Source organism: Falco cherrug, chromosome 4 (genome assembly GCF_023634085.1).
Source record: "Falco cherrug isolate bFalChe1 chromosome 4, bFalChe1.pri, whole genome shotgun sequence".
Lineage (NCBI taxonomy): Eukaryota > Metazoa > Chordata > Aves > Falconiformes > Falconidae > Falco > Falco cherrug.
Genome location: NC_073700.1, coordinates 61,439,783 through 61,461,828, shown reverse-complemented (window position 1 = coordinate 61,461,828; position 22,046 = coordinate 61,439,783). Strand labels below are relative to the sequence as shown.

Below are 22,046 nucleotides of genomic sequence, written 5' to 3'. Positions count from 1 at the left end.
TGAATCATGATTTCTATCGTTTTCTTGTGGTGTTTATTATTTTAAAAATACTCAACAAGCATGTTCTCCTAATAATCAGATTGTGTCACTTTCATAATCTTCCTGTGTATTTTTTAGTATTAATTTCTACATCACTTTGTAACCTCACAGCCACTCAGCACTTCTTGTACTGAGTTCTTACTCTTCATAAGATACAACACCTATACTTTAAAGGATTGGCACCTACAGTCATGATTTGATCTGTCAGTATCAGTTATCTGTATAGTGAAATATAACCCAGGTTTTTTTAGCTTGTATTCAATATCATCAATGCTTCAAATTGATTTTGTAACATTGTTATTTTGTGTACAGTCTTTTAAAAAAAGTATTCATGCTGCTGTTAAATGTATAAAAAATTCTTGTTTGAAAGTTATTTGTTATTCAGTATGAAAGTTCAAGCAAACTATCTTTTCAGCTTTCCTGAATTACTCTGAATTTCTGCCATTAAAGACAGAGGAAAGAGATAATTCTCAACTGCAGGGATTGTTTTTTAGGTATTAATTAATTTTTTAGGCATAATGGGTATCTTCAATCTACTGTGAGCTTTATTTTTATGTAGAAAAAGATTCAGATCTCGCAAACAAAGGATCAGATTTACATAAAAGGAAAAAAAAATACTAAAAGTGTTAAATGTTTTGTCAGTAACTTCTCTTTATTTAAATGTCGCAATATAGATCTCTCTGGTAAGTCCTGGGAATACTTTAATGCTTTGCTCCAAGGACCTTCTTTTTATGATAATTGTAGTAGGAATGCCCATGGTTTGAAATCACAGGATAATTAGCTGCTCCAGCCGTTTCTACTCAATAATGAAATTTTCATATTTTCAAATATATCAATATTCAAATATATAATTCAATATTTTTCAATGCCATGAAACTTTATTTTTTGGTGGTGTGTCTTTTGTGTGTTTTGGTTTTTTATTACCTGAAAGTACACAGTATAATTCAAGATCTCACAAAAATTACAGATGTGAGTATCACTCAGCATACCATAACAAGCTATTTATTCTTTCTGATTTTCTTAGCTTTCAGTAACTGTTATGAATAAGCTAGAGCTCTGCTAATGATGGTATGCACTTATGGTTTGGGATGGTTTTGGAAAGGGTCTTGTTCTATACAGGTTTTTAGGGTGTATATCATACTTGTAGGTAGTTTGGTCCTACTTTGTCCTATCATGAGAATATGAAACATGACACATAATGACAAAAAATTATATTTTGTAGTGATATGCTTATAGAGTAAATAATTTTCCCCTGTACCTATGGAATTGCATTAGCATTGCAGGAATATTGAGCTGGAATTGCTTGAAACAGAATTTTACCAGTCTATCAGAGATACTGGGAGACTTAGAGGTGTGTCAGAACAGTAAAGTAGTATTGTTGCAGGAATATTTGACCTCAAGTGAGTGCTGGTGTTCTGATAAAAATTAAAAATGTGTATTCTTTTTTTAAAATGTTGTTTATATTTATTGACACTTTTGATGTGGACGACACAATAAGGGTGACTTGGTTTTGTTCTGTTTTTTTAACTCCTTTGATATCTTTTTTTCATTCTTAAAAGTTCTGGGAAATCTGTCCCATGGAGCATCTTCTGACTCGTCTTGAAGTTGATTCACAGCCTGTGTCACGACGCTTAGTGAATCTCTTATTCAACTCTTTCTTTCCCATTAACCAACCTGAAGATGTGTGGTGTGAGCGCTGTGTTACTCTAATCCAGATGAATTCAGCAGCAGCTAGAAAGTTCTATCAATATGCTTATGAATATACTGCCCCCACCAATATAGGTAAAGCACAAAACCTTGTAAGTCTTTGGATATACTAATATCATAGCATGTCACTGTTTTTTATACTTTTTCTCTATCATGTTGTTGCTAGATCTGTTGGTTTTAGTATAATAATAGTTTGTAGTTTTTGAAATTCTTGACAGCAGCAATGAACCCTGATGACAACAGACATAAGCTTTTTCAACAATGAAGAGACCAAAGCTTTTCATTTCTGCTCTCAGGTGCTGTACTCTGTAACCAGTGTTGCTATCTGATCTCTTTTCCCCTTTCTCCTCACATGTATGTACCCTAAAAGTATTAGTTATTTATAATGCAGAAATAGTGAAATGAAATACCCTGGTTCCTCAAGTGATTTGAGATCTTTACCTGGAACATTTTATAGCAGGTGAAAAATATTGTAATATTTTTTAAGTTGCTCAGAGAAAATCTAAAAAGCCCTCCTTCCTGTTAAAAACTACAGAAACCTTCAGCAGAAGGGGTATGTACTACACAGAGTATAGCTGCTTTTTGTAAAAGTGCTATTGAACCAGGAAAAATTGGGAAATTTTTTTTCAGAGGCGTTCTGATACTATAAAAACAAAGTAGTCAGGATGGAGTGACCTGGGTAAAACACCCAAGTCCTTGCCCTTTTGCTGATTAACTGGATAAGGTAGTTTTGAAATATGTGCTAGTGTACCTCTAGTCATACCTTCACTAGAGTGGACATAACCCTTTGCCTTTTATCCAGAGATGAGCTCTTCATTACGGACTACGATGGTTAGGCTACTACATCTTTTATAAAAAATTGGAGTTGACATCAGAGGGGATGTATGATTAAACACAGGTCATTAAATTAATAGCTATGCTAGATGAATGTAGGAGTTGAGAGCTCCCTCTGATCCTGGTTTGGTAAGATGGTGGTTGGTTGGTTTTTTTTTAGTAGATTTCTTTTTTAACAATAAAATTATAGGACCTGATTATGATGTTGCCATTTCTTCTTCATGCTTGCTGGGAAAACGTGAAAGTATTTTATATAATTTCCTTTTACTAGGAAATGTTTTCTTTTTTTCTCTATAATTTAATTTTTATAAGTAATAATAATAAAAAAATAAGTGTTTCTGGTTCTATTGCCTGCTTTTTCATACTGACTTTCCAGCATTACACTTAGATGAATTTACTATCAACATTCTTAACAAATAGTGAATGTCTAATTTATTCTTATTATATTTAAATGTAGCTAAATTGATGCTTACTATTCGGCGCTGCTTGAATGCCTGCATCCAGAAAGCAATGAAAGAGAGTCTTCGTGATAGTGATGATGATGATGATGAAAAGGAGAATACAAGCGTAAGAAAGTCCACTTCATGATAAATTCTGGTGACTTTATTCCTGTGGTGCTTGATTTGAGACATGGGCAGTTAATGATATGACAGAAATGTAAAGGAAAAGTCCTTGGGCATCTGTGGAATTAGAAGGGGAGAACTGCCATTATGGTGGTTTCCTGCCCTGCAACAGCAGAAATTTGGTGAAGTAGCTAGAATTAGATATATGAAATTAGTGTGAAGCTTATTTTAAATGAATGCTTCCCAAATTCCAGTACTAATTATAAATTGGTTTGGTTTTGCAATTAAATTAATTAAAAAAAAATAACATATCAAGATGACTCAAGCTATATATATAAGACTGAATTATGGGGTTCATGTTCTACAACAAACATAATACCTTTGTGAAATGAAGTTTCATGTTTTTTTCAAACTTTATTATATTCTCAAATGCAAATTTAGATTAAAATAGGTAGTATCATCTAAATGTTTGTATTTCAGGTGTTGAATAATGTGTTGTCAATAAATGATGTGGCCAGCATGGCAAGTTTATTGGAGGTTACTGTAATTCTCTGGAGAAGTATCCAGAAAGCACTAGATCACAATGAAGGTGCCAAATCTTATGCTGTCAGAAAATTTGCTTCTGTACTTCCTGAATATTTTAAAGTATTTAAGGTAAAGAAAACCTAATTTTTCCTGTAAGTGCTTTGTATTTTCTTCACATGCTTTCATGTATTGTGTCTTTTATCTGTCTTCATGGCATTAGGAATTCTTTTTCATTGTTGCTGTAAGTTATAAACAATAGCAAGTCTTTTGGAATTGGATAGAAGCTATTCTCCAATTGCAGTATCTGACTGATGAACCATTATCTAAATAGTCAACACTGAAATACTTACGCAATAAATTGCTCCCCTTTTAATGTTTTTATAGGATTCTATTCTTTTGAATGTTTTTGAAACTTTTAGGAATCGGTAACTGAAAATTGCGCCATAAATAGCACAATAAATTTAGCAGAATTAATACTCAATGTATATGACAGTCCTCATGTGTTTTCTACTCACTCCCCCCCCAAACTCATCTAGCACCACCACTTACTATGATCTGGCTGCTGGAACAGACAGCTGAAGCAGCTGAGGCTCCTTTTTTGCTTCCTTGTGATTGATTTCCACTAATTTGATTCTACTCCAATGATTTTTTGATGCACGCACTTATTGTTTGGGCTTGATATAAGCAATTAATTAAAGCCAGTCATTTTGTATTTTCAGTCTCCTTGATCTGTTTAGTTTCAGTGTTATTCTTCAGGATGCTATCTTTTAATAGTGGTTAATAGTATCTGCCACACCCTGTAGAGCATTTGGAAGGCTTATCTACTGGACACCATTTATGTTTATGGCTCTTGTACTGAAGTATACTGAGTTACGCTGGCTGTTATACTTAACATTCAAGTTTTCTTTAGATAATCAGGGACTGGAAAGCAATTTGCTACTACATAAGATTCTGCAGCAGATACACCACATACTGTCTCTACCCTGAAAGCATTTGGAAGTTGTCAAAAGACATTCTGAATCTTTTTGGTAGAGGATGTAGCATCCCTCTTGAGAGTTTCTGGTGAGCATATGAGATATTCAGCTTTAGCAAGCAACCTCTTTGACTTTGATATTCTTACAGTGAGTAATCAGCTTGGATCTAAAAAGACCTGTCATCAGAGGCTTAGTTTCTAAAAGCTGCAGACTGAAGCAGCATGTCTCTTTCCTGAAAAGCTGCAAATATATTTTTTTAATGTTCTTCAAAAATCATCTTTAAAAGGTTTTAGATCTTGAAATACCCATGTAGGTAGTAATTTCATTTGATTGTATTTGTGAAGCTTGGACATACAGATACACTATTTTTGGAGTCTTTCACGTAGATTGGTTTCTATATAATCCAAGTGAGACTATGTTGTGGTCCAGACCTTGTATTATGATGTGTTGTAGTGACTTACACTGTATTTTGCATTACCATTGTTATATAAACACCCTTTCCTTCAGAGTATTTTTTATAAATTTCTGATGTGAATGAATATTCATTTAAGGCACTAGTTACTTGAGAGGCGTTAGATGGTGTTGTGATTGTGCAATTGAGTATTAGCCACTACCAGAAAAAATATGAAGCTAGAGCTGTTATTTCTTTTGCAATGGTTATTAATCTAATGGAACCAAAATTAGTCATGGTGGTGTTTCTGACAGTTTGTCAGAAAGCTGAATGATAAGATAATTGATAATTGATCTCTAAGAAAAAGAATCAGAGGCTTCATATTGCAAGCCACATGTTGTTAGGAGCTTCTTTCAGTTCCATTTCTAGGGAAAAAAGGAAGTCCTTAAGGTGAGATAATTTAATCATACTGAAAAAGTACTTTCTTTAGTTTTGTGTGCGTGTGTGTACCTGTATGTGTGCATCATATAGTATACTTTTTTTTTTAATCCTAGGATGAGCGTTGTGTGACTCCATTGGTTGTTCTGGCATCCTTTATGCCCCCTGCTGCTATTCCTACATTCAGGTACTATTCCCAAATCCAAAATACGAATGACAAGAAATTTCTTGTTGACTGTAACTATTAATTTTTCACAGCTTGATGTATTAAATCCCATTTTTATAAATTAATCCACTAAACAAATTTGATAAGTTAGTAAAACTTACGAGCTGCAAGTATGTCTTTGAGCCATTGGTGAATCTTTTGGTACTATGCTAGTTGATTTTTCTTTGAATTATTTCTTCACTTATGGATGTAAAGCTAATGCATCTCTGTTTGTTTGTTTGTTTGATTTTTAAGCTGCGGTGTGATCTCCAGACTCAGAAATATTGACATTGGAGCTGACAAAAGCAAATATTCTACCCTGATAGACTGCATGTGTCGCTGGGGTCAAGTGGGACATGTTATGGAATTAGCCTGTGACTGGTTGTCTGACAGGCTAACCCCAAGAAAGGTGTGCATATACATACATCAAAGAATTAAGGAATTGCTAGATTACATAAAGGCATCATGCTTTTTTGTTTTTTTTCTTTAGTAAAGAAGCCTCTTTAATGCCATATTATTCTGCTTTGGAATTAGTTGTAAGATACTAACAGTGTTCTACTGGTTTTGTGCCTTCTTCTCATTTAGAGTATTAAAACATCTGAACGACGAGTGCGTATCCATGTAACACAGGAATCAAAGCCAGAATTAGCAGTTGATTACATTGAATATTTATTGACTCATCCTGTTAATCGTGGTTACCTGCTCTCTGTTCCTAAAAAGAAACTGAAACAGCTTTTGAAAATTCTCAGTGCTGCAAAGGTAGTATTCTCCTTACCATAAACAGTGCTTATAAAAGAGTGCCTAATATCATATATTGCCTAAGTCAAACTAAAGGCCCACAGGAATAAATATTTAAGATTCATGATCCTAGTTTCTCTTCTATAGAAAGAGATCCTCGTTTCTCTTCTATAGAAGATTTTCTTTTTGAATTGTACTTCAAACCAATATTCTAAACTAGAAGTATATTAGTTCAGAATTGTTTGTAGAAGGTAGATTTTAACCAGCTTGTCATTTTTAGGTGTCTCAAAATTGATGTGATCTAGTGTTGAGAGCATTAAGGGACCTGACTTTATGAACATACATATAAGAAATAGTCTCAAAACCAGTTATGGCATTGCAAAATGAAATGAATTGAAAGTATGCTTATTGGTTTGGGGGGGTTAGGGATTTTTTTGTGGGTTTTTTTTTTGTTTTTGTTTTTTAAAATCTCTTGTTTAAAGCTGCTGAGAAAAGAAACATTTGAAAGGATTTTCTGGGAAATATAAATATAGATTTTGATATTTCAGGAGGTTCTTGGCTCAATTCTGAAAGGAACTGATGCAGGTTCTCGTAGCTGGATTCAAGCAACTGCCCTAAGAGCCTTCAGCCTCTTTTGCAGGTTGAGTATTCATCTTCAGAACAAGGTATGGTTATACCTTTCTGTATAAGCTGGAGTTGCAGCTGAAAGTATAAGGAAATTCCAAAAGAATTGGAAAGACAGTTATTAAACAACTTCTGTTTGTTTGGGTTTTTTTTTCCCCTCACAGTTTTCTGAAGAAGGAAAAGATTACCTCCCACTTCTGAAGGAGACAGGTGCTTGGGTGGAAAGTCAAGTTGTTCCTTTTGTACTAGCAAGGGATCAAGAAGATGGCATTTCAAAACACAGTAACGTTTCTGAATTAATTATCCAGGTTAGAGGTCTCATAACATAAATTAAACAGCTGCCAATCTGAAAAACCACACATATATATATTTATTTATTTATTTATTTATTTATTTCAATCGTATACTGACAGAGTGCACTGGCATTTTTGGAGCCCAGCAAGTGAATGAACTAATGAAACAGGCCTGATTATTCTGAGGTTACAGTTTTGTACTTTTGCTATTCCTTTGATTGCTTAAAGTCACACTTTTTTCTAAATTGCTTTTGATTTTGTTTGAACCTTCATATTTTTTAAATATAAGAATATGTAAGTATAACTGTGTGTACCCTAGCAATTAAATCAAGTATTTGGCATCAACAATACCTTTTTCTTATCTAGACTTTTTCCACCCACCAGTGCATAATATATATTGTCGTCATATCTGTTGAAGTGAGGATGGAATATGTTTAATGTTTCACACTTGTGAAAATGCCCACTCAAGAAACTTGTGGCACAGCAGGTGATGTAACCTGGGTGTCTAAAATCTTAGGCTTCTAACAAGTAATTCTTGTCCTCGTTCTCTCATCCCCCATACTAAATGAAGGTAATACTTAACGCTGTTTTATGAAAAAAGCATTAACATAGAGTTAAGATTGTCACTGAATCTCAATTCTGAAAAGGAGAAGAAAATTAGTGGCTGAAAACAAAGCTATAGTTGCGTGGTATACTAGCACTTAATAGCCTGCTCTTCTGTGGTATAGAAGGTCCTGGAAATGACAGAATCACTGCAGCTGCATACATTGTGTTGAATAACACAACAGAGGATGACTTAAAGGACCAGGAAGGTGGTGTGATTATAAAAGAGGATTTAGATCTAATTGCTTGCTTGCTTCCTTTCTTTCTTTCTTTCTTTCTTTCCTTCCTGCTTTCGCAAAAGAAATGGGTAAAATTATACCCTGGGGAATTTGCTATGGGACTCAGCACTAGAATGAAGCATAGAACATATCTTTGGAAGTCAGCAGAGAGGTAGGGTGTGAATTACCTGGCAATTTAATAATGAGGTCAGTCTTGTACTCTAATTGTGCTGCAGCAGCCAAACGGCTTCTGGAAAAGTATAAAGAGATAGTAAACTCAAACAGGTGTTGCAGCTGTGCCCGGTACAGGTAGCTTGTGTGTTCTATATGCTACTGTCTGTTCTCTATGAATGAAATATTTAGTATGCATACCAAAGCTCTTCTGTTTATCAAAATTTTAGATGCACAGAACTCAACTTTCTATAATAGAAAGACAAGACACAAAACAGGGACACTTTACCAGCATTATCAGAATGTTTATGATCAAGTTCCTATGTTTGAAAATGAAATGAACACAAACTTTATTGATAAGCAATAAGATAGGCAGCTGTCGCCTGTAAACTCATCTGACATATTACTTGGACTTTAAGATCTACTAGTAAAGATCATTGTGTTTCATTATTGGCTATTCATTTTCATCATTATTTCCAGAGGAGAAACTGAGGTGTAAAAGACTGATGTGACTTGTCTGGAAGTCAAGAAGAGAATCCAGGCTTCTTGCATCTCCTGTAATAAGCCACATGCTTGTTAAGCAGCTCCTATTTGTTTCTCACCTTTTATACTGTTTTTTGTTGGAATGAGGTATTGATTGTGCTTTTTAATTGTTTGTAGTGTATATTTGGTAATAATGTTGGCATTAAAAGCAGACCTAGTTTATCTCAAAATATCCATATATCTAAAAATTAGTTGCTTCTTTAATACTGTTGTATATGAAAGGGGACTAGAGTCTCTCTACTTTTTCAACTTACATTTCTCTGTCAGTTTCTCCACGACTTATCCCATTCTTTCCCATTTCACCCTTCCTCTGCTTGGCCTGTTACTCAGTTTAGCGCTTACTGTTACAGGCAGAGCTTTACAGGGGGGCTGTTCTCATTAGGCCACTGCTCTGCTGTGTGAGGCTGATGGGCCCTCTGACACAAACCCCAGTGTCATCACTGACAGTGTCCCTTACCCCTTACCTTCATCTGCTCTTCACAGAAAGCATTTGATTATATAATGTGTTTGGTTGGTTTTTTAAGTGTAGTTCTGAATTGTTTCCTCTTAAGTGTCCCTGACATACCACTTAACCCAGGGGAGATTTTAATGTTGATCTATGGGTCCTTTCAGATTTTGGTCAAGGGAAAGATTTGGCCTAACTTTAGTCACAGTCAGTGCCTTGAACAACCCAGCTCATGTATACATAATAGGATGGTTAAAAATTCTCTACTCTGTCTATACATTAGTACTGTAATCTCTTTAGTATGTAGCATTTGTGTGTCTGTAGCGAAAAGCTCTTTTTGGATGCGGTTTTTAATTTTGCTACTCAAGATAGATAAAGACTTCATATTCTGTTTTGGTAAATGTTAAGTATCAATGCTTCTGATCTGAGCCTGAGTAAAAAAGATGGAGGATTTACTGCCTTTTGAGAAACTGTGTTTGCTGGAGGAAAGAGCTACGGAGAAGTGTTTGGAACTTCTGCTTTTCAAAGGTTGTAAACTGAGTAACTCCAAGTAGATGCATCAGCTTTCAGGACAACTTTGCTAAGATTTCATGGTTTTATTATTTTTAGATTTTACTGAACAGTTCCTTTATATCAATTTTCTTTCTCACATGCTTTTGCATCTGTTTCCTAGGCCTACCTGACAGTGTGTAAAGATGTCATAATGATTGGCCTTGGAAATCTCACGTTTCAAGCACATGTTTTAGGTATCGCTCTTTCAGTTATACAAACAGGTACAATATTTTGCACTAACATAAACATCTCCACGTATACTTAGCTGACTTACACTAGCAGAACTATTGCTCTTAGCATTTTGGAATCTGTTTGTCAAAAAATGTCTACTGCTTATGCTAGCTAATACCAACAATACAGTCAGAAGTCACGGCAGCTTTTCAGAGGATTGAAAACAAGCAGAGAACTGGCCCAGAACCATGTTGTGTTGATAACTAGTGTTTCTTCTTTGCTCTTAGATTCCAGTTATTACTATATAATTCAGGGGGTTATATGTATGTGTATATATGCAAATTGGTTTTAATATATGTATAAAAATATATATATATGAGTTACATGTATATCGGCGTGCCTTGGAAGGCGTCATTGTAGCACTATTTAAATTTGGCTATTTATGGTATATAACTGAGTTCCATTCTAAGCTTGTACCCAAAGAATATCTCATTACAGTTTTTTTATATTGTGGTATTTATCTGTTTCTCTAGAGAGAGGTGACTTTTGTGCCCCAGTGTTACTGATGGCTCTAAAAGAAATTATTGAAGCTTCTTTAACTCAGAATACTGAGACAGATGAAGTGGCAAATCTTTTTCACAATGTACAGGCAGTCTTCCAGAAAGTTTTAGAATGTGTGGCACGCAAACTCAACAAACAGCCAGAAGAAGGGATTCAGGTATCAAATTACAATTGAAATGTCTACCTAATGTGTAGGTCAATCCATACTTTTTATGCAAATGTGTTATAATTAGACACTTTGTGGTGGTAATTTAATCAGATGTTGACTCAAATATTCAGGTAAAATTTCTAAGTTTCCTAGTTACCAATGTTTGGATTTTTTTTTCCATTGTTGGTTTCATCATGACAGAAAAACTGTTAAATTGGCGAACAATGCGTTCTGTTACCAATGATCCTAAGCTATGCTAGTACTCATAGGTTATTAATCTTACCTGCAATTAAATGAACTTTCTCAATCTAGAACAAAAAGTTTGATTATATAAATTATGGTCTTGGGAGGGAGGAGGAATTGTCTTATTTTCTTTGTCTGAATTATATCCAGTTCAAAATAATTAAGATGTACTAAAGTTCTTCAAAACCTCTCTTCACAAAAAAGTTAGCTTCTTTTATAGCGGAGCCTAGATAGTAGTGAGAGGGGTGGATCACTGGAAAATTTTATGGCCTGCTTTTCAGGACTTCTGAAAAACATTCTGTTCTATTTTTCATTACAAGAATTGTTTTTGTTTCTCTCAAATTTGAGTAGACTTCCCAAACATGTTGCTGATTCCCTATCTGATCCCAGGTGGCTTAAATACCTCAATAGCTTTCAGGTGTGATCTGCATTTCTTCACAGAGAAACTTGTTGAAGTATTTAAATTATACTCAAGCAATGTGAAAAAGCTGAACTGTTTTTCTTTGGTTTTAGTTGATTCAGTCTGTTCAAGTGCCTCTTGGAGAATTCATACAGGCAGTCCAGTGCTGGCATTCATCTTGGCCAGCAGTTCACCAGGGTGTGCTTTCTACTCTCCTAGCTGCAATAGTAGCAGAGATAAATCATGTGCTACAGAAGGTAAAGTTAGTTTTTTGGGTGGTTTTTTTATGAGTTTATTTTATGTTATTTTTTACACTTAACTGCTTTTAAAGTTATGTTGGAACAACAGAGCAATGATCAGAAAGTGTGATGTTTGTACTGCAGATGAAGACTTTGTGTGTGTTGGTATGGAACAAACAGGAAATTTTACTTGTAATTTTGTATTATGGTGCATCGCTCAGATTTATGAATACAGCTGTGTAAGAGCAGAGTTATCGCGGTGCCTAGTTCGCTATTTGCCTCTGACAGAAGAATTTAGAAATTAGGCAGTGTTGGAGACTAATGACATTTTTTGAGATCTTCTGTCTATGTGGTTTTGTACTGGGTCTGGCTGGGAAGGAGTTAACGTTCTTCACAGCAGTCTCGATGGTGCCACAGTTTGCATTTGTGGCTAAAATGCTGTTGAGGACACATCACTTAGTTTGGCTGTTGCTGAACAGTACTTGCAGACTGAATGCTTGTATCGTCTCTTCCCTTAACCCCTTGCCCTAAAAAAAAAAAAAAAAAAAAAAAAAGGCAAGCAGGCTGTAGGGGACACAGCTGAGGCAGACAACTCAAGCTGACCAAAGGCATATTCCATCCCATACAATGTTCTGCTCAGCAATAAAAGCTCAGGGAGAGAGGAGGAAGGGAGGTTGTGCTAAACCTACCTCACCTTGTCTCACTCAATGTTAGGGAACTTAGGAAATGAACCACTGATCTCTGACAGATTCCAGTTCCCTATCCTTGGAACTGTCTCTTAGGGTTCTGTAATCCTGTTCCAAAATGGGCTGGTGTCGTGCTTGGCACTGATCACTTACACATTCTCTGCTTCAATACAGATCCATTTCTCGTACTGCATCTTTTTTTGGTTTCTCTGCTTTTTGTCTAGAGGATTTCCAAATAACTGATTTGAGTTTCTTTGTAAAGAAAGAAGCTCTGATTACTGTATATGCTAAAAGCCCCGGCTTGGCTTTTTTTTTTATTGTCCTTGAAGGGGGTAACAGTCCCAATGCATAGTCCTCATGCATGTAGTGTTAGGAGCAAATATGACAGGTAAGACTGGAAGCTTTGAGAACTAACAAGGAGGAGCAGAGTTTCTGTGGCAGAGGCTGTACTTACTGTGGTTGCTAGATATGTCGGAGAAAGAGCAATAAACGGTTGCCAGAAAGTACTGAGTACAACAGAGCTGCTTCTAAGATATTCTGTGTTATGGAAGGAACTGAAACAATACCAGAGATTTGCCTGCAAATATTAGTAATCAGCTGAGGGGCTGTAGAATGACAGCATGCTTTTTACAGATGCTGCGGGGTAAAGGTTTATGGTCTTGAATGATACTGCAGATTCGTACTCACAGATTATGAATGTTCATTACACTAAATCATCTGAGCTGGGGTTTTCCCAGCCCCTAGGTTACTGTACTAGTAAATCCAAATTCGGTTCTAACTAAATACTTGCCATGCTATTCAGAACTTGATACCAAGAAGAACAGATAAAGGGAATCAGGAAATCACTGTCACCTACATTATTTTATTAGAAATTATGCAAGCACACTTAAACTTGGAGACACAAAGGGTACTCATTTGTACTTAATACGCTGTGCCTTTATAAATAGTGACCAACAATGTAGTTTCATGTAACTTCTGTTCAGAACAACAGAGGAGAATATTTGCCTTGATACAAATACTGTTTATTTGGTTTAGTTTTAGCCTTTCTAATTTAAATTTGTTTTGTTTATTTGGATGCAACACAATTGGATTAAGGCTAGTCAAAGAATACATTGTGAATATTTCTTCTCTTTTAATTATTTAAGGGATAGGTTTTGGTTAGTATAATTATTGAAATACAAATTTGCTTTGATATTTTCTGCATAGGTGTATTTCTTGATCTACTACAGTTGTGGACTTCTCTTTTTTAGGCTTCCAATGAGAAAGACTTAACTATACCAAGGACTATTTCAGGCCTTCCTCCTCTTTCAAGCAGTCTAATGGCCATAATTATGAAGTCAGTTAATCTTGTCAGGTAAATGTTTCTACATTAATTTGTCCAAGGTTGTGGTTAATGTAGAAATCTTGTCAAGTGTTTTAATTTCTAAATTCAAATAAATTTTGAGGAGCTAGATACAAAATTTACCTGCACTCCTTCATAATCCCTTTCTCCTGCCGTAATGCATGTCGCTATTGACTGGGGGTGGTGGTGGTTCCATTTTTTTGTACTGCTTTTTAACTGCTTCTAAGAGGGCTGCTTATTTACAGGACTGCTCATCTAAATGAGTTCTTTAATCTTGCATCTTGGCTTGCTTCTTTCAGAAGATACTTAAACATCAGTCCCCTCAATATAGAAATCTTGAAATGAGATAAAATATTTACCAGAAATAGCATTAATCTTTTAATTGAACATCCTCAATGAGGTGACAAATGTACTGTAGCTTTATTAAAATCACAAAATTCAAATTAGCTTTAAAATATCTGAGTTCTAAAAGCCCCCCAAAGTAGGGTTACATCATTATTTTTTGTAAGATTTAAACTTTTTTTTAATTTCCTCTATTTAGTGGCTACTCTGAATATCTTCTAAAATTGTCATAAGTTAATTTCATTTTGCTTAGTTTGTTCATACTCAGTTTTTATTTACATGGCTATACACATCAGACTTATTTTAAATGATCAAGGGTCTAATATGTATTCCTTAGAAGTCCTGTTATTCTCCACGACTTGTCACAAGTAATGCCTATCCTTAACTTCCTCATCTTACAGGCATTGAATATCGCTGTCTCTGCTGTCATAAGGGTTTTTTCTTCTCAATCCTTCTCTACTAGCTGAACTTACACAGCAAAGGAGTCCAGAGAGTCCAGCAATAGGTTTCCTAACCCAGATCTTGTTCTGTGAGGCAGCAGCTGTCCATTGAGGTTCTGTCTTTTAGTGAAAATTATTTTACACACATCTTTTGAGAAGAGATGCAGAAATTCAATGAATTCTTCTGAAACTTTTTCTTACAATGCTCAAGGAGGATCTTGTCCAATCTTGAGAGAGAAAACTGCTAGCTTGGACCAGATTGTTTCTATGAATACTTTAATAAACATGTGTCTTCTAGTATTTATCTTTTTGGTGCAAAGATCTAAGTCAGGAGATGATTTTCATCTGGTTTCACTGGTGCCTCAGGGCTGAGACTGCTTTTAAGGGTGTTTTCTTTTATTAATCTGTAATGATAGGGCCATAATCAGTCCATTAGCAAATCATTCAATATCTCAAATTATCATCATTCCCCACCAATACAAAAGTCTATGGCATTACAGAATCTGATGTGAGCTTCCATGCTGTGAACACACAATCAGCTTGCACCAGGTTCTGCAGCATCTATTATGTTTTGAGTTACTAATTGGTCATTCTCTAGCACCAAGTTTCAGTCCCTATACCACTGATAATGCTGAGTGATTTGGCAATATCTGACCAATTGTGTGAGTATCCTGCCCTTTAGTAGGGAACTATCTGTACAGGAACCAACTAGTTATCTCTTATTTATCTGTATTTGTAAGTAGCTTACTGTTCAGTTCTGTTTTATCTTTGCATGCAGGCTCATGTGACCCTAGTTGAGAGGGAGGTGGGGAAAGGCAGCTGTTTTAAGTCTGCAGTGAGTCTCATTACAGGTTAGTAAAATTACAATATTCCTTCATGGAACTAAAGAGTATGCTTACTAACCTAAGCAGTGGTAAACAATAAAGTCAAAACTCTGAATGGAATACTGTCAGTCAGCAATTTAAGAGCAGTATGAAATGGAATCAACACTTAGTCAGTTGGTCCACAATGATACAACAAAACTAATGCAATGCAAGAGCGACTTCATAATACTTATTTCAGACCCTAAGGAGGTTTCATCTTTCTCAGCACTCTGAAGCAATATTTGAGCTACTACAAAGCTTATTTACTGAGTCGCTAGTGGAGGTTAGTTCTTGTCTTAACAGCGTATTTCATTTTGATGTCTTGCCACCTGAAAAGGCCTGAAGAACAGTTAAAGACAGAACTGGGTATTTATGGTGTTTGGTTTTGGTAACAGATAATATTATTATCAAAGGTATTTTGAAATGTTTTGGAGAAAGTTACTGTAACATCTACTGCTCTGTTTCCCCTTTTACTTTTTACACAGCATTTAGTTTTGTGCTCTGAGTATGTGGGTTACAGATCTTGTCCATCTCCTGCTTTATCCCTCTTGTTCTTTTATTTTTCTCTTGTTTTTGAGAATTGCTTCTGAGATAAATTTGTTATTTTTACCATAAATACTATAATGATCAATTAGTGATTTCATTCTGTAGTATTGCCTTATTCCCTACTGCAGTTTAGTATGGTTGCTAGACCTCTTTCTTCACTCTCGTTTCGTTTTTCTTAACTCAATATATGTCTCAAAACACAGCTAAAGTTTGCTGACAATACTATAATCTCTTGCTAAAAGTGAGTCTCTTAAGGTACATATTGAGTTAGTATTTATCTTAGACTTTAAATGAATAGTTGTTTTGGTTCTGTTAGTCTCTCCATACTTTCAGTATCTACAATTTAGTTTGGAGGTGTTTTGGGGCTATGTTTATTTTATAAACGTTCTTCACTGTTTTGTGGTTGGAAAGCAATCTCTTTTAATTATTGAGATTCTCATTTTAGACCAAAAAGTTAATCAAACTCCAGTTTCTGATCAGGCTACAAGTAGTAATAGTTGTAAGAGCATGAGTAGTTACTAACAAACCGTTGGTGTTGTATAACATATTTCTTTTTAAACTTCAGTAGAAATTTAAATTAGAAATTTCAGTACAAATTATGTGACTTGCATTCCAGTAGAACCAGTATTTTTTTCATGGATTGACTTTCCCGAAATAGTTCACAAGCTATTCATTTCTCTTAACAGCTACTTACTCTGTGTACAAACTTTTTTATTTTCTTCCCAAGCAATTTACCATTCTGCTAACTCAGATATTCTCAGTTCCAGAAGCAGCATGTAGTCTTCAATTACCCAATAACCATTGCTTTGTCATGCATGGTATCTCTGAAGCTATGGTGGCAGGGTAGCATAATCACAAACTTGTTCTGTTCAGTCCTATTTTGAAAAAAACATGGTTCATAATGTATTCTTGCTTTATTTTTTCCTTAGGTCATTTTTAAATGAATTAATGGAATGCATTCTCTCTGAAGAGATTGAAGGGATTTTTAATATAACAGCTGTTGTCTGCATTATGATCATAATTAAAGGTCAGTCAAACTATTTTTTTTCTTTTTTTCATATGCTGTTTTGAAAGTGGAGTTCTTGTGCAATTCAACAAGCACTGTTAAGTTACCATTTTCCTACAGGATTTAAGCTTATATCACTCAAATTATGTTAAGCTTGGACATTCAATCTTTGTATAGTGAGTTCAAAAACACAACTGTCTGCTAATTTGTATGGTTCATCTCTGTATTCTGTTTTTCTGGAATAAAAGGTAATATCTAATATTTCATTAAACTATCTGTTACGTTAAATACTTATGGAAATAGGCAGGAAGTTTTTTTTGATAAATCATTATTTTTTGTCCAGCTTTTCTGCATAATCTTATTTCAAATAGGTAAGCACAAAACTTCACTTCTAAAGGATATTGCACCTGCCATTCAAAGGAAACTGATAACATGCAAGGATGCTGCCACAGAAGAATCTAGCAGCACTGGAAGGTAAATGTGCTGTTGGAAATGAACACTAACCTCTTCTATACCCTCTCTGCAATAAATGGCTGCGTTTTGTATTTACGTAATATGGTTAGAGTGTTCTGAATGATTGCAAGGTTTGAAATAGTGGGTGAACAAAATTGTGAGGTGTTGAGCCCAGCACAGTATTATATTTCCTGCCTGTACATTTGCTGTGATTGCAATCTTTACATATATAGTTTGGTTTTCTGCATTTAATTTGAATGTGTTATGACTTGATGCTGTATATTGCACGATTCAGTTCTGTTCCAGGAGGGGGAAAAAAAAAAAGCCTGATATCCAGAGCAATACAATAGAGTAGCTGTATTGTTGATAACGAAATATGTATTCATTCATTTAAATCTGCTATTATATCAAAGCCAAAACAGTATTGTGTAACTCTCTTTAAAGAGATATATAATCTTAAGATCTAGACCAGAAAGTGTTATGATATATACGTACCACTTCAGTTGTGTACCATGAAAAATTATATTTAAAAAACAAACAAAAAAAAGGGGGGGGGGGGAGGTGGGTAGTCAAAACTAGTGTGCCCTTCACTTCCATTTCCTGTCTGGCACAAGTAAATACAACACAGAAATTTTGCTGTCAAGACTGAGTGGTTTCCACAGAGGACACTGTGGTCATGTAACATAAAATTGAAAAAGAACCAAAAAAAAATCTTATTTTTAAAAATCACTACATAATTGGACTTCTAAAACTAAACTAGGACTCTGCTTCCTAGATAGACTTTTAATTAGTTGCTTGGCTGTGAACAAATTTCTTTTACTTGGGACCTAGCTTAAAAACAAAATCAAACAAAGATTTTTTTTTTTTTTTAATTTGCCATGAAATCATTTAATGTTGGGTTGCTAGGTGTTCTACTAAAACATTTTAAAAAATAATAATAATAATCTGGAAAAGAAGGGTGAGCAGTAGAGTCTCATGGTTTGGTTTGTATTTCTTTTAATCAAGACAGTAGAAAGGCTGAGAAATTAAAGCAAATCTTAACATGATTAAATAAATGGGCACATTAAATTGAATAATTGTTGCCACCTGAGTGCACTACTGACTATAAATTTCAGTAAAGAACACAGGTAATTGCTCTATGAATCCATATGATCATCTCTGCCCAGTGAACAGGGACAAAGCAGCCTAGAAGTTGGGGCAGTGAAGAGCATAAGAACCTATACAGTGTTTTAATTTCATGATACATGAATGGCCACCTTTTGTGTAATACAAAACCAAGAGGTAGTTGCAGATAAAGTTAAAAGATCATGAATATGAGCATGGTGATAGAAAGTTGGTTTTTTCAAACATTAATCAGAATTGTAATATGATAACAAAATTCAGAAGCTCTCTCACAGCTTTGCAGAATTTGGGAGTATTTGTATTTGTACAGGTATGTTGGGGATTTTTTTCTTCCTAGAAGGGTAAAAGAATTCATGCTGAAAAAAAGGTTAGGAGGAAGTTCTTCAGTGATTAAGTTTTGCTTGACTAATTTAAAGTGTGTTTGCATTTTCTCAGATAGACATAGTGTTGGACCAGGCTGAGCCTCTAGTGTCTTCTGACAGGCTGTTTGCTCTGGTACAAGTGTGCGAATATATAACCAATATGTGATTATATACAGTCTAAAATGTACCCTGCTGTTTGTGGACTATTTTATCATCCTATTCTACTTGCCAAACACTGAAATTTTAGTTATGCTATGCTGCAAGCTAGATCTTTGATCATTACTTTGAGCACAACCTTATAATACAGTGCTGCACTGATGCTTGCTAAAATAGATTACTGTTTTTTTAACTCATACTTAATAGTATTATTACTTTTTGCTTCTGAATGCATTATCTTATAACAACTCCGTGATGGATTAATTTATTTAATACCCAGGTATACCAGGAAATAGTGGCATTCTTTAATTTCCCAAGAGGCTTGGCATTCTGTGCCAGCATCTTAAATTTAGACTTAGAAGTAAACTATTACATATTAGCAAAGAAAGAAAAAAATAAAAATGCTGTCTGGTGTAGTAATTAAAGTGCTGCCCTTAAACAAGGAATTATTGCACTAATTCAGAAGCAAAACTTTTCATCGTAATTTAGTCTTCCCTCTTCAGCTGAGTTAGCACTTTAAGATGGCCCTGTGGGTCTATTATTTTTAAAATGCTGTTCAGTGCACTTAAAAATTCTGGACAACATGTTGTATGTAGAGAGAATTTCCTCAAGTGTAATGGCACACACATTAGTTTATAAAATGCAAATATTTATGTCTAGACAAAAAATGCGAATAAAGCTGTCAATGTAGTGATTTGGAGGCTAGAGAAAAATGTTGCATGCTCTATAAAACCAAATGTGCTATAGAATAATACCTTTTACTTAATATTTTGTATTCGATTAGTATTCTGATTCATGAGTATTAGAATTCAGATTTAGCTGATAGCTGTGCGGGAAGATATTTCATTAGTATAATCATCTAGCTTCCCAAACTCTTTATTACACTCTCATTGCCTCTGTAAATAATGATTCTTGAATTGTTTTGTGATCTAACTTTGTGTATGACTTGTCTGCCACCTGTCTAGAAATTCACTAGAAAGGTACCTGGTAAAACTGACTTCAATTTGCCTGTTTGGGGAGGCATGCAGTTGTTCTGAATGACGGTTTGTTGTGTGTGGCAGGTACCTGGTCCAGCATTGCAGATCTATTGGTTTATTAGCCATAAATTGTAACAAAATAAAATTTATAAAAAGTAGCATTGTGTCTAAAACCACAGTGCTTACCTAATTAGACTAATTTTATAGTATAATACTAGCTTATTTTGGGTTCCATCATGGCTTAAAGGATGTAGCTCTATAAAGAGGAGCATGTGACGCAGCCATGGCAGTCTGAATTCAGGGAGCCCTAATGTTCAATGCACTGCTGTGAAATTGCAGCGTTGCCTCTTGTATTTCAGGTCTGGGTGACTCATGATGAATGCCCAAACTTAGCGTCATTAATGGCTGTCTAACCCTGCTTCCTTGGGGCCATCAGTCTAGGACTATAATAATAAAAATATGGAGGAAAAAAATGCTTGAGAAATACAGGTGACAGAATCTGTTACTGAAGTTACATGAAGGATAAAGTTTATAGTGGTTAACAGTGAAATAATGTTTTGACAGAAGACCAAAGTGTCCATTTTTGTCTTCTGAGGATATTTTAGAGCAGTGTTAGAAGTTGTTGCATGAGAATGCAACTAGGAAGGCTGGGTGAGTGACTATGTCAGGGAGTGCAAGAGAATGAAAAGGGCCTGCCAAATGGAAATTTCAGGGCTGACCCTGGAGATTGTTTAGGGAGTAATGTGAGACAAAAGAGAGTCACAAAGGGACTGAGATGGGCATACCTGCAGCTGAAGAAGGCAGCTGCTTAATAAGGATAAGTTAGAAAGCTCGGGCTTGTTAAAAAATTGCCACAGGTAAGGAGACAAATTATGAAGACTGAAGAAAGTGAAAGAATGAAAACTGACCTTTGTATGAATTCTTGGTAAAGGATTTGACTATTTTTTTGAAAAAAAGAGTAAAAATGCTGTGAAGAAAAGTGGCTTCTTTAAATAGGTGATGAAATATTAGAAAATGTGCTTGAATTGACATAGTAATTTAAACTGGCTTGCTGTAGATTATGCTCTAGCTAGAGATGATTAGCAGAAAAATGGAAAAGTTGAAAGAAAAAAATGGCTATTTCAAAACTAATTTGTAAAGGCATATTTAATATTTAAACTAATATGGAATAACGGATCAAAGAAATCATGTGGTAGCTGTACTCTGAGAATCAAATAGTAAATGATTGATTTAGCATATCTAATCCTGTTATGCGTTGTTTTATGCCATTTCAGAATCCTGTATGAATCATCTTTGAAAATTTTGGATGAATTTTTGAAACCTTGACCATGTGGAAGCTTTTGTCATGAAAATTACAGGAAGACATACCGGTTTTAAAAGAAAGATTATATTTTAAACTTATAGCTAAAGTTTATTTTCTTTTATTTGTATATATTTAAAGCAGATAAAATGTATAAAAGTGTGTATAGAAATAATGTAATAGTAAAGATTTTTTCAAACGGATGTGAAGGGGTTATTCTGTATAAAAACACCTTAGGGGCAGGGGGTATGTAAAATCAGTATCTTCGTTTTTATAAAATAATAGTTGTATCTGATACACTTTGAAGTGGCATGTGATCTCAGTCCCTCGAAAGGCTGCATAACCTTTAGGAATACGCTTTGGAAATTTATTTCATTTTGAGACACGTGAAGAACAACATGGAGATTGAGAATAGCTATCACAACTTTACCCAGGGCAAACTACCTAACCAACCTGATTTCCCTCCCTTTTGTGGAAGAAGAGAGAGCAGAGAATGTCATCTTTCTTGTCCTTGGCAAAGAGACAGGCTTATACAGTGTCCTTATAGCCCAACTGGAGAGAGGTGGGCTTAGAAGGTGGGTGGGAAACTGACTGGGCCATCAGGCTTGAAGAATAATGATGCTACACAGTCGCATTGAAAGCCAGTTACTAGCGGCATTCCTCAGGGCAGATACTGTTGCCAATGCTATTTAATATTTTTATTAAAAGTTTGAGTGGTGGGATGAAATAAGTGGTGGGATGATGCCACCCTGGGAGCAGTGGTTGATTGATACACCAAGGGATAGGGGTGTCCCATTCAGTGGCGTCCTGAGAAGCGGCCATAAGG

At 35.1% G+C, this 22,046-nt stretch overlaps 1 protein-coding gene across 3 annotated transcripts in view; it reads left to right on the top strand.

The window, feature by feature from the left end:
* NCAPG2 (non-SMC condensin II complex subunit G2) overlaps nt 1-21,423 on the top strand; it is a 48,475-nt gene extending 27,052 nt beyond the window's left edge. For 2 of the 3 annotated variants that reach the window (XM_055708732.1, XM_014282437.3), the window contains exons 14-28: nt 1,599-1,821; nt 3,038-3,147; nt 3,624-3,797; nt 5,588-5,658; nt 5,932-6,085; nt 6,262-6,435; nt 6,963-7,079; nt 7,203-7,346; nt 9,985-10,084; nt 10,568-10,752; nt 11,500-11,643; nt 13,562-13,665; nt 16,774-16,871; nt 17,222-17,324; nt 21,195-21,423. In XM_055708732.1, the coding sequence (XP_055564707.1) occupies nt 1,599-1,821; nt 3,038-3,147; nt 3,624-3,797; nt 5,588-5,658; nt 5,932-6,085; nt 6,262-6,435; nt 6,963-7,079; nt 7,203-7,346; nt 9,985-10,084; nt 10,568-10,752; nt 11,500-11,643; nt 13,562-13,665; nt 16,774-16,871; nt 17,222-17,324; nt 21,195-21,246 (1,953 nt within the window). In that variant the 3' untranslated portion in view covers nt 21,247-21,423. Of the gene's footprint in view, nt 1-1,598; nt 1,822-3,037; nt 3,148-3,623; nt 3,798-5,587; nt 5,659-5,931; nt 6,086-6,261; nt 6,436-6,962; nt 7,080-7,202; nt 7,347-9,984; nt 10,085-10,567; nt 10,753-11,499; nt 11,644-13,561; nt 13,666-15,213; nt 15,287-16,773; nt 16,872-17,221; nt 17,325-21,194 lie in introns of those variants that run through there. The other variant, XR_003561324.2, reaches the window with a different exon arrangement.
* Nucleotides 21,424-22,046: the final 623 nt, after the last annotated feature.